The following is a 12255-nucleotide window of genomic DNA, read 5'->3' as shown; positions in this document are numbered from 1 at the left end:
CATTGTCTTGTGTTACGGTAATGACATGGATGAGACATTGTTGTGATAAGATAGACGCTGATGGTTACGTGTAAACCAAGTCACCGAATAGCTCAGATGTCAGATTGTTAATTTCCACAGAAATGATTTTCAGTTTATTAAAATGTTGAAGTTGATAACATTGTTGTTTTATTTTGTTGATAGTGTTTTAAACTTGCTATGTGATACTCTCGTCAGCAGAGGGCTTAGTGTATAAGAATGGTCCCCTGCTCCAATTATCACATAAGATATGATGGAGGAGGAACATTTTGTAAACTAAATAGCCCGAGGCTAAGAAGGTATCTTCCCAACCATATTGTCAATGGCTAGATGCATTGTGTTCTGTACTTCCCACCCTTCTATGTATTTTATCAACAAAATATGCTTTCTTTAATAGATGGCAATTTGTGCACTTGCGCTCGTTTAATACTACAAATTGCAATGAATATCCATGAGTTAAAAACATCTTTGAAAGGGGATCGTCACTCATTGGCTAGCGAGAATATGCTATGTGATACTCTCTTAGTATCTGGTTATTTAGTTTAAATAATGCCCCTCCCCCATCATATCCTATGGGATACTTTGGGGACAGTTTCTACTGTATTCAAAATTGTAAGTTTTCATATATAATTTCTAAGATATTATTATCAGCATGTTTATGTTTAGCCTTCTTAAAAGAATTAAGAATTGATATTGTAGCACATCCCCCCAAAGCCATACATTTTGGGGTTTTTTTTACACAAAAAGGGTGCTATAATCTTGCGTATGTACATGTTTGAACTAAAATGCCTATTTGTAAACGTAGGGATACAGAGACTACCAATACCACATGCAAACTATCAAATTAGCTTACCAGGCTAATTAACCGAAAACAATACGTGTATACTTCGTAACTGTTATCATCTTGCGGGATGCACAATTAACCCAGAGGGCCTGTATTTCTCATTTGGATTATGAGTGTTAATGAAACAAACTCCCATGTAAGTTTCGTTGGCTAGGCCACGTTAAGCCTGCTAAGCATGTTTTCAGCCAATAGTACCTTACATACATATGCAAGCCGGACTTTGTAGTGGTCATTTATGTCTAATAACCGTGTCGGTATGCAAATAGAGGTGTCTATGTGCCTAAGTCTTATCAATTCGGCCTTTGACAGATAATTACGTGCATCCCGGTATGCAGGCCACACATTTATCGCACACGCATACATGCACGCACCCCCCTTTGCTGGCTTTGCAATATACGCCAAATCAATTTGAACGACCAAAATTAACATACACTAATGTTCCCCATTATATTTTCAGTTATGTATGACTGGTGATATTGACCATTTTTTTCTCGTTTGGATATTCTTTACTTTAGTCTAATATATAAGGCAGCAAAGTATTTTGCTGAATTTATGCATAAAAACAACTATACAAGAGTTATTTCATATTTTACATTTTTATTCCTTTACGTTACCTAAGGTTTAGCCCCCTTTTAATAATTAAGTCACTGTCAATTTATTTCACGGGAGTTATGTCCCTTGACGTTATTGATCAAGGGGCCCCCTGATTAGTCAATTGTCCTAAGCGGGTCATACGATCCCGCGTCTATCCTTATCATTAGACATTCATCTTTAAAAATTGGCAGCTTAAGCTTTTGTTTGACCAACACAGACTTAAAGTTTGTTGTATTTTAAAGAAAATATCTGTGATTGTGATCTTTGTCATATATTAGAGTGATTAGATTTTAGAGTTTTGTTCCTTTTCCAACATAGATAGCAAGGAAATAGATTTGAATACTGTTTGGTCAACATGGTGATTTAATTATGAAAACTTTGAATTAAATTTAACCAAACTTCTGTCACCAATGTTCGACTACTGGCCAATGAAAATGAGTTAAGTCTATATCAGTTCCAACCTTCAGTACCGGTATTCATATTAACTCCTGGTATAACGATGTTTTGGTAAATAATAAACACGTGCCATAAAGTGTTCAGTTTTTCCGTTTCTAGGATCAGAAGATATCGTAAGATGTTTCTGTTGTGGCATCGAGCTTGCAGAATGGAATCCCGATGAGGACCCCTGGGTAGAGCACGCCCGTCATAGTCCTGAATGTCAATACCTTAAAGACCAGAAAGGTCAAGATTACATCAACAACATTAAGGCACAATGGGCAGAGGTGAGGTATCTTGTAAATATGTTGAAAAATAGAAACAAGCCGTTCTTATTCAGCAGTGAATGCAATTGTTGACAAACAAAACCGAGATTATTCTCAGCCGTCTTAGTAAATGGAGCTGCACAGTGATTTTTCTGTCTGTTCGTCCGCGTATTAAGTTCGTTTATAAGATATTGTGATTTCCTCATTACATTCGTTCATATTGCCATCATCTTGTCAAAATCTACGCTCGGTTAGATTTTAATGATATCAGTGAACAAAGTCGTTCTTTACTGCTGATATATATATATGGTAAGCATTTATAAGATAGTCCTGGTACGGGAAATATGTTGATGATACCCTTCTCAATCTGTTTTTTGTTTGAGCACGAAAGAAGCGTACGTAATAACTCATGTGATTAAATGTAATACAGATTTACACGCCAAAACATCCCGCCTATACACAAGTCTATAAAAGACGTAGGACATTTCGACACGAGAATTGGCCCAGAAATATTGTAATCCAGTCTAATGATCAACCCGCAGCGGCTGGTTTCTTTTATGCAGGTAAATGTTTATTGGAAAATTTGTGTATATATCATGATTTTTTTATACAAATCTGTTATAACCCTGGTATTTGCAGATTTGAATATCTTGTTTTATTGGGTTTAGTTTCATCGTCAAGGGTCTTATGAGGATATCCTATTTCTAGCCCATAAAACGTTTTTGTACTAAAGGGAATTTCGGCTATAATCATATAAACTACTAGCTGATGAAAATTTAAATTCTATAGTAAAAATATCTGTGGATTTAAGGTATCATGAGGGCCTAGATATTTTTAATCTTACATTGTCCAGCCTGATACTTTTATTGAAAATAGACAATTTAAGAACACAATTTTCAAAGTAACTATAAAAGAGTGACGTCATTGGATTTGCTCTGTTAAACAAATATGTACATTGTATTTGACCGATTCTTTATATTTTCAATGTAGCTAATTATGAAATCGCATAACATGTTATTTTTAATCTTTATTCCTGTAGGAGTGGGTAACACTGTTAGGTGTCACTACTGTGATAGAAGCCTTAGAGACTGGGAACCTGCAGATGATCCCTGGGTAGAACATGCCCGATGGTTTCCGTTTTGCAATTTTGTGTTGAAAATGAAAGGCGTGAGGATTAAATTATTATTTTACAATAATTACATCAGTGCTTTAATTGAGATTTCAAAGCTAAATCTAATAAAAACATATTTGAACTCATGTTGGCATATTATGTAAAGATATGTTGTTCTCATTCTTATTACGTAAGTTACATTTAACATATGTAGTAGATTTAAGGTATATATTTTTCTTTAGTCTGGAAAAATACTACCGCGACCCGTCGTTCCATCAGTAGAACCACACTTCAACGAACGTAAGTAAAATGAGATATTAAGCTCGGTGTTAAAAAATTCGCATTTATCCAACAGTGATATGAATGATAATATTTTCACATTGTTTTCAGTTATAGCTTAAGTTATGAAAAAATTAAATGAAGCATTGTCCTTTTCCGCCGTAACTTTATACGCTTTATACAATGCTCACCTATGAAAAATGTAATCATTAATTCTAATAAAATGATCTCGTATATCACCTGGAAGTAGATTATTACACTTTTACTCTCCTCTATTTACACTTTGGTATCTTTAAAATCAAGGGTTTTGCCTAATTATTATATTTATTTATTATCTTGTTGATTTCGATGCGACCTGCTACTGCTCCACTGTAGCACTCCAACAGGTCAATTATAATATATTCAAGCACATGAGATATATGCTTAATTATATAAGACCGTACAAACCATACAAGGGAAGAACAAATATAATGTAGGACATGTAGAACACGTACTTTAACTGAACTTTTGATGTAACTATGTTTTTGTTATAGGTAATTATCATGTATTGATAATATGGACTATAATTCTATGATCTAAGAACAACAGTGTGTTGTTATATTATTGCAGTATCTTCTCAATTGTCAGACAATGGGTGTTTTCTAAAAGTGCTGTAATTAAATGTTCCACATTTGTTTGTAATATTATGTATCCGTAGGTCAGAGGGATTTTACCCAAAGACACAATGGCGACGGCGGTAGGAGGACGTTGGAACCTGGTGATGTGAATGTTAGTATAATACATTAACATGTCATGCACATTATCAATTTAGTTGTTTTTTTCGGGGAAACCGGCGTTTCAAATGACAATGTTTGTACATACTTATCCTCTTTTTTTTTGTCTTTTCATCAGACTGGAAGTGAACCACAAGTGCCCGTCCCGCCTACTTCTCTCACCCCAGCAGCCCCACTCGTCCAGGCGCTTGATGACGGAGGTGAGTGTAGCCGAATGAGTCAATTTGCTCTTGTGTAATACATAAAACTCTTTACATAACATTATCTGGACTTAAAGTTATGATACAAAATTAAGCCCTGTCTGAGGTGGATACCTAGAATTATCAATCCAAGACTAGTGTTGTAATTAGTATCGTCCGTGTAAAATAAAACTAAAACTTTAATTTGAAAGGTGGCACAATTTTCTTTAAAAACAAATGATGATAAACGTAAATAAACTAGTCACAACAATTAGTTACTATTTGCATAAACCAAATGGAAATAGAATTATGTTTAGTAGTATGGCATGCATACATTTGTTACTAGCACAATCCTGTAAGAGTTGTAGCAAGTCATGTGACAACTACTTCCACATTACATCTTAATGTATTAAATATTTTCAATTCCAAGTGGAAATCATTTTTCATTTTCTTCTTATCGTATTATTAACAGACGCACTCTACATGACAGTCAAGCGTTCCGGCTTTGATAACACCCGGTATGATCAATGTTGTCTTTTTTGATAGTCATAGGAAGTGAAGCGTTCCGGCTTTGATAACACCCGGTATGATCAATGTTGTCTGTTTAGATATTTATAGGAAGTGAAGCGTTCCGGCTTTGATAACACCCAGTATGATCAATGTTGTCTGTTTAGATATTTATAGGAAGTGAAGCGTTCCGGCTTTGATAACACCCGGTATTATCAATTTTGTCTGTTTAGTCAAAGGAAGTGAAGCGTTACGGCTTTGATAACACCCGGTATGATCAATGTTGTCTGTTTAGTCAAAGGAAGTGAAGCGTTACGGCTTTGATAACACCCGGTATGATCAATGTTGTCTTTTTTGATAGTCATAGGAAGTGAAGCGTTACGGCTTTGATAACACCCGGTATGATCAATGTTGTCTGTTTAGATATTGATAGGAAGTAGATTATAACGGTTAAAATTAAAGTATTGGTATATTTTAGAAAACATTAGTTATTTCATCAATTCTGTGTTTAACGTAGACTAATATAATGTTTCCTAGGTCTATAAGGTGGTCTTGAATAACTGGAATTCTTACCATACAGTTGAGATATGCATGTACAGAAAATAGACCGATATTTGCCGATATTTGCCACATGCTTACAAATAAACGAATTCTCGTTAGAATTAATATCGTTTGCCAAAAACTACAAATCCTCAGGTTAAAACGATTGATTCTCCATTCATGACAATTATATGGCGTCATGGAAACAATATCAAGATTCCAGGTCTACGATTCATCATCGTGACGGCATAGCAAGGGTCAGCAGTACTTCTCTAACCCGTGTGAGACAGAGTTGTCTTTTGTCTAGCAACCATGGGATCTGAAGTGTGTGTGTAAACTTATGCTGTCGCCCATAAATATTAGATAGAATAGAAAAGTAGTGTATATATGCTAGCCTAGAGATCATTGTTTGTGATTTTAGATGTCCATTTGCTCACAATTGTTTCCTCCTATGCTGGCTAGCTATTTATCAATGGGGAAGTTTTATCTCTAAAAGCTAGTTTCAGTTTCAAACCGGTTCTGCCAAATTTCCATTTACTTTATCAACCGGTTATAAACAAGGCTTAATCTGAAATCAGATTGTTTGAATTGTTGCTTTTACCAAGTGACTGATCTTGACTTAAAATCAATGTCACATGGGTCAAATATCTTAAAACTTTAAAATATTTGAAATCCCGGATTCCCGTATCTAGCACTGTTTTCACCAAGTACTAATATGATAAAACTCAGTTATTAAATATTCACAAAATGCTTAAGTCATTTGAAATTAATAAACTCACTAAATAAGTTTTCAGCGCTTGAGTAGATCTACATTCATCACAGAACAACTACGACAAGAAATTTAAATCTTTATCTTCAGATCAGCAACAAATAGTGCATATGATACATTGTGCTCATGTTTTGATATATAACATAGTAACACATATCTAGATATATAATATGTTCCAGATTGCCTTTTTTATTACTTTTTCAGTTTTTGATATCTTCATTTTTACTTATCTTTTCAGAAGCTTTGAATAGTGTATATAAAATGTATAAAGTAAGTTTTATTGTCGAATATCAGAATTAATTCGATAATATATATGGACATCAAATGTCTTAATTTCTATAATGATTGTTTAATTTTTAGATTCCATACCTCCCCCTGGAAATACCTGGACCGAAAATGACCAGGAAATCAACCTCCGTACGTTATTGAGTATTACATTGTTTGAATAAATTTGAGAATAAATATCACAGCAACGTAATTACAAATTACAAGTGTGGTTTTCTTATATTACAGACTAGGTTTTTATATGACTTCTACAAGTATATAAATTGCATTCCTCTTACCTGAATTTAACTTATTTTTATATCTGAACACCCAGATAAATATTATAAGAAATGTATATTGCGAAATGGTAACGAGCTCGTCACAGGTGTATGTGTACGTGTTTATGTCGATGTGAGTATTCTTTGTGTCTGTATAATATGTCTATGGAATGGAAATTAATATAGCTACGTCAACACCACTGCATTATTTGACTATGTGCATATCTCTCATGGTAAATATAATATAAATTACTCCAGTTAATTATTGTGTATCTTGTCTTTTTTTTTTACAGAAGACTACGTGAGGGTCAAACTCAACCCGCCACATTAAATACAACAGACTTACAACTCTTTTGTGACATAATCTGAAATAAAAGTATGTTTGTTGTCATCTACTATGCTTCATCGTTTTGACTAAAAGCAGCTAACATCAAACAGTATCGACGTTACAACGAAACCAATAAAATGAACGAAAAAAAGAAAGAAAAAATCCCAGCAAAAATGTGGTTTTCTTTTTGGTCGGTAAGGTTAAGGACATCGGCATGAATGAGAAGATGCAAAGGAATTTCTGATAGAGGGCGTCAACTGTTGTTAAGTGTGGAATTTTCTCTGTTGGTTCAAAAAAAAAAAAAATTAAAAGATTAAAATATATACCTCTACAAGCTCGTTCCCATTCCGGCCCCGCTAAAATATTCATACATAAGAAACATATCACTGTCGACCAACAAAACCCTAAAGTAGGGCTAAGAAAAGTGCGGACAGACAGACAGACAGACAGACAGGCAGACAGACAGACAGACAGACAGACGGACGGACGGACGCATTCATCGGTAGGGGCTTAAACTAACAACATCATGTCATCGAGTATCGCCATTTGCGATACGCCATACACTGTTTATAAAAAAAAAATAGTTTCTTTGCAAATTTCACCAATGAGATCATGAAATGATTCTGTCTAAGAGCCGGTCAAATATCCAAGAAAACGGACATGAATTTTACTTCATACTCCTAAAATTAAGCGAACGGATTTCCTGAAATAAGAAATATCTAACAAAACGAAAAATAGATAAATACCATAACATTATCAACCTATTTTAGTGGTTTTTGTTTGTGTTTATCTCAGCTTATGTGGAATGTGTGTATGGGTCAAGAAATAGCAACTGGCCATATACGTTTTAAAAGTCCGTGTTAATTTCTACATTTATTTTCGAAACACACACCTGTTCTCTACACGTATTATATGAACACACTTCTGTTCCCTACACGTATAATCTAAACACGACCCCTGTTCTCTACACTTTTTATCTAAACACACCTCTGTTTTCTACACTTATTATCTAAACACACCCCTGTTCTCTACACTTAGTATATAAACACACCCAAGTTTTTAACACTTATTTTCTAAACATACCCCTGTTCTCTACACATTTTATCTAAACTCACCCATGTTCTCTACACATTTTATCTTAACACACCCAAGTTCTATCCTCTCAGTTATAAACACACTCATGTTCTCTACACGTATTATTTAAACACATCCCTGTTCTCTACACGTATTATCTAAACACATCCCTGTTTTTTACTCTTAATTCTAAACACTCCTGTTCTCTAAACTTATTATCTAAACACACCCCTGCTCTCTACACGGATTACCTAACAAGATCCAGTTCTTTACACTTTTTATCCAAACACACCCCTGTTCTCTACACTTAGTATATAAACCCACCCAAGTTTTTAACACTTATTATCTAAACATACCCCTGTTCTCTACACATTTTATCTAAACTCACCCATGTTCTCTACACATTTTATCTTAACACACCCAAGTTCTATCCTCTCAGTTATAAACACACTCATGTTCTCTACACGTATTATTTAAACACATCCCTGTTCTCTACACGTATTATCTAAACACATCCCTGTTTTTTACTCTTAATTCTAAACACTCCTGTTCTCTACACTTATTATCTAAACACACCCCTGCTCTCTACACGGATAACCTAACAAGATCCAGTTCTTTACACTTTTTATCCAAACACACCCCTGTTCTCTAAACCTATTATCTAAACACACCCCTGTTCTCTAAACTTATTATCTAAACCCACCCATGTTCTCTACACATTTTATCTTAACACACCCAAGTTCTATCCTCTCAGTTATAAACACACCTCTGTTCTCTAAACCTATTACCTAAACACACCCTGTCCTCTTCACTTAGTAACTTAACACACTCAAGTTTTCTACGCTTATTATCTAAACTCACCCATGTTCTCTACACATTTTATCTTAACACACCCAAGTTCTATCCTCTCAGTTATAAACACACCCCTGTTCTTCACACGTATTATCTAAACACGATGCTGATCTCTACACGTCTTATCTAAACACGATGCTGATCTCTACACGTATTATCTAAACACGATGCTGATCTCTACACGTATTATCTAAACACGATGCTGATCTCTACACGTATTATCTAAACACGATGCTGATCTCTATACTTATTATATAAACACATTCCTGTTCTCTACACGTATTATCTAATCACATCCCTGTTCTTTACACTTAATTCTAAACACTCCTGTTCTCTACACTTATTATCTAAACACACCCCTCTTATCTACACTTATTATCCAAACTCACCAAAGTTTTCTACACTTATTTTCTAAAGATGACCCTGTTCACTAAACTTATTATCTGTCACTGTTCACTACACGTATTATGTAAACACACCCTTCTTATCTACACTTATTATCCAAACACACCAAAGTTTTCTACACTTATTTTCTAAAGATGACCCTGTTCTTTACATGTATTATCTAAACACATCCCCCGTTATCTACACTTATTATTTAAACAAACTCCTGTTCTCTACACTTATTATTTAAACACATCCCTGTTCTCTACACGTATTATCTAAACACACCCCTGTTCTCTACACTTATTATCTAATCACACCCTTGTTATCTACACTTTTTATATTAAAATACCCCTGTTCTCTACACGTTTTATCTAAACACACCCCTGTTCACTACACTTATTATTTAAACACATCCCTGTTTTCTACGATCATCACCAAACACACTTTTGTTTTATATACTTTTCATCAACACAACGCAGTTATCTACACTTGTTTTGTATCTAGTCTTAAAGTTACTTCTTCTCGTGATAAAACTGCCAACATAATACAATCAATTTATCAAACAATTACACATCATAATCGTGGTGATCATATATACATAAATGATTGTTAACTTAAGTTCTGGTGTATCTATGTTTAAAGAAAGTTCAGCATGTTGTAAATCAGTAAGACAATTATCCAATCATCATAACGAAAAAAAGCGTTTTGATCAATAAGTAAAATTACTCTTCTCACATAACTTTATGCACGTAAGAAGTATTGTCATTTGTAAGTATATAACTGCTGATTCCGGTTTGCGTAATGTTGTGTAAAGGAGTGCCCGTATTCCTAGTAAACAAATCTTATGATATTCCAATCTAGGAGAATATTCTAGAAAATCTATAAAGATTAGTATATCATTATATATCAATCAAGAATGATATTAAAGTGTCATATTTCCCTCCGGTATATATTTGCTTTGATTTCACATTAATCACTATCAATTCGTAGTTGAATTTCGATTAGTAGACCACATTCTCAATATCGGTTACTCAGAACACATGTACATGACCGATTTAAAATAAGCACTGTATACAAAATAGCACAAAAATATCAGAAAATAACGAAAACATACCTTCTTCGTAACTGTAACCATCCTTTTTCTGTATATAAGATATCCATTAATTGTTAGGAAAGAGTTGGATTATACACACTGTGAAGAACACAACGATATACATTATGTTATTTGTGGGATAGGACTGTTTTGAATACGACTGATGCAATTGAATTCCGTTAACCACAGGAAATGACGAAAGCAGATATGTTTTTTTAATTGTATTCAAACTCGATCTTCTGTATATAGTCATTTTCTAAAACATACTTGTTTGTATAACCACAAATGATTAATTGTACAGTGATTTAATTCACAGTAATTACAAAACAAGCTATATCAACAATATCCAACGCGCAAGGGGCCTTGCTGTCGGAGGAAAACACTCAAAACAATACTTGTACATACACTTGTAATATTACAGAATTCTAAATTCATTTATAAAGGGTAAGCTTCCACTTGTTATAGTAACACCGGTCATTCAGTTTTGATGCCTCATTTTGTGTTATTGGTCTCTGAGGTTGTTGGCAGAACGCGATCGAATACTAGAATATCTATCACAGGGAAAGAATGATCGTTGATGTATTGTTCACAAAAATAGTATACAACATTTCCCTATAAGACTCATCATAAATCTGCAATCAATACATTCTCACCAATATAATGTGTTTATTCATATATCTAAATGTTTATTTTTATTTATCAATTTTTATATTTTTATTTTGGTTTGTCTCAATTATCCGACATATTCCAATTTTCTCGTCGTTATTGTTATTGTAAAGACATTTAGCATATCAAGGGAGGCAACCGCACTTTGTTTAAGTCTCTCATTTATACTATTTTTAGTAGAGGTTATTTCCAAAAGGACTAAAAAAGACAACTTTTTGTAGTACTAAACTGAAGTGTTACTTCGGATACTGTGTTTCTAATAATCCAAGTACTTCACATTCATTATTTACATTTCTTCTGCCTCAGTATATTGGTCGACATACTTATAGAAACATTTTGGGTTAAGAAATATTTCATCTCAAGATAACTGAAATTATTCTTAGAAGACTATCATTGGTTTTACAAACAATCATTCTAAGAATACACCATTTCTATTTATAATGTACTAGTTATTCCGGTGTACGGAATATATATATATACATTTGTGTGTGTTTGATAACTCCATAGACACCTCATATTGTTTCACAACAAATCCTGACCCATATAAGGTAATCACTATATTAATGCAGTCATTATGGACCTAAATGAGTCACAGATAGCTGACTCAAAATATTTAACTTCCAGGTAAACAAACTAGAAAAGTAGAACACAGCTGTTACGTAAAATGTACAACTATATTAGTCGTATCAAAGACTGTAGAATATGAAATCCGGCAACTTTGCAATGTTTTTTTTTTCAGTAACAATATGAAAATTTAGAATAAACTTCCAGGAATGTGTAATAGATTATATATAGGTGAATCCAGGATTTCCAACTCAGGTTTCTGTACGATTTTATGTATTTACAAGTTTCTTCAGCAATCATTTGAGGAAACCTGGTCAGACAGGTCTTTTGACAACATTTTGCTCTATTTGTCGCCTAAAAACATTTTGAAGTCTGTGAATATCATTTAATAGGGATTCTTTAGTCACCAATATATCATAATTTGTACACGACTG

General features: G+C 33.8%; 1 protein-coding gene across 1 annotated transcript in view; it reads left to right on the top strand.

The window, feature by feature from the left end:
• LOC117326853 (baculoviral IAP repeat-containing protein 2-like) overlaps positions 1–7252 on the top strand; it is a 15549-nt gene extending 8297 nt beyond the window's left edge. Inside the window, exons 2-9 of the mRNA XM_033883634.1 lie at positions 2012–2178; positions 2588–2720; positions 3197–3324; positions 3511–3568; positions 4245–4315; positions 4439–4520; positions 6676–6732; positions 7151–7252. Of these exons, the coding sequence (XP_033739525.1) occupies positions 2012–2178; positions 2588–2720; positions 3197–3324; positions 3511–3568; positions 4245–4315; positions 4439–4520; positions 6676–6732; positions 7151–7188 (734 nt within the window). The 3' untranslated portion in view covers positions 7189–7252. The remainder of the gene's footprint in view (positions 1–2011; positions 2179–2587; positions 2721–3196; positions 3325–3510; positions 3569–4244; positions 4316–4438; positions 4521–6675; positions 6733–7150) is intronic.
• Positions 7253–12255: the final 5003 nt, after the last annotated feature.

Source organism: Pecten maximus, chromosome 5 (genome assembly GCF_902652985.1).
Source record: "Pecten maximus chromosome 5, xPecMax1.1, whole genome shotgun sequence".
NCBI classification, from domain to species: Eukaryota; Metazoa; Mollusca; class Bivalvia; order Pectinida; family Pectinidae; genus Pecten; species Pecten maximus.
The sequence above is the reverse complement of the archived record's forward strand: the minus strand, read 5'-3'. Positions and strand labels throughout refer to the sequence as shown.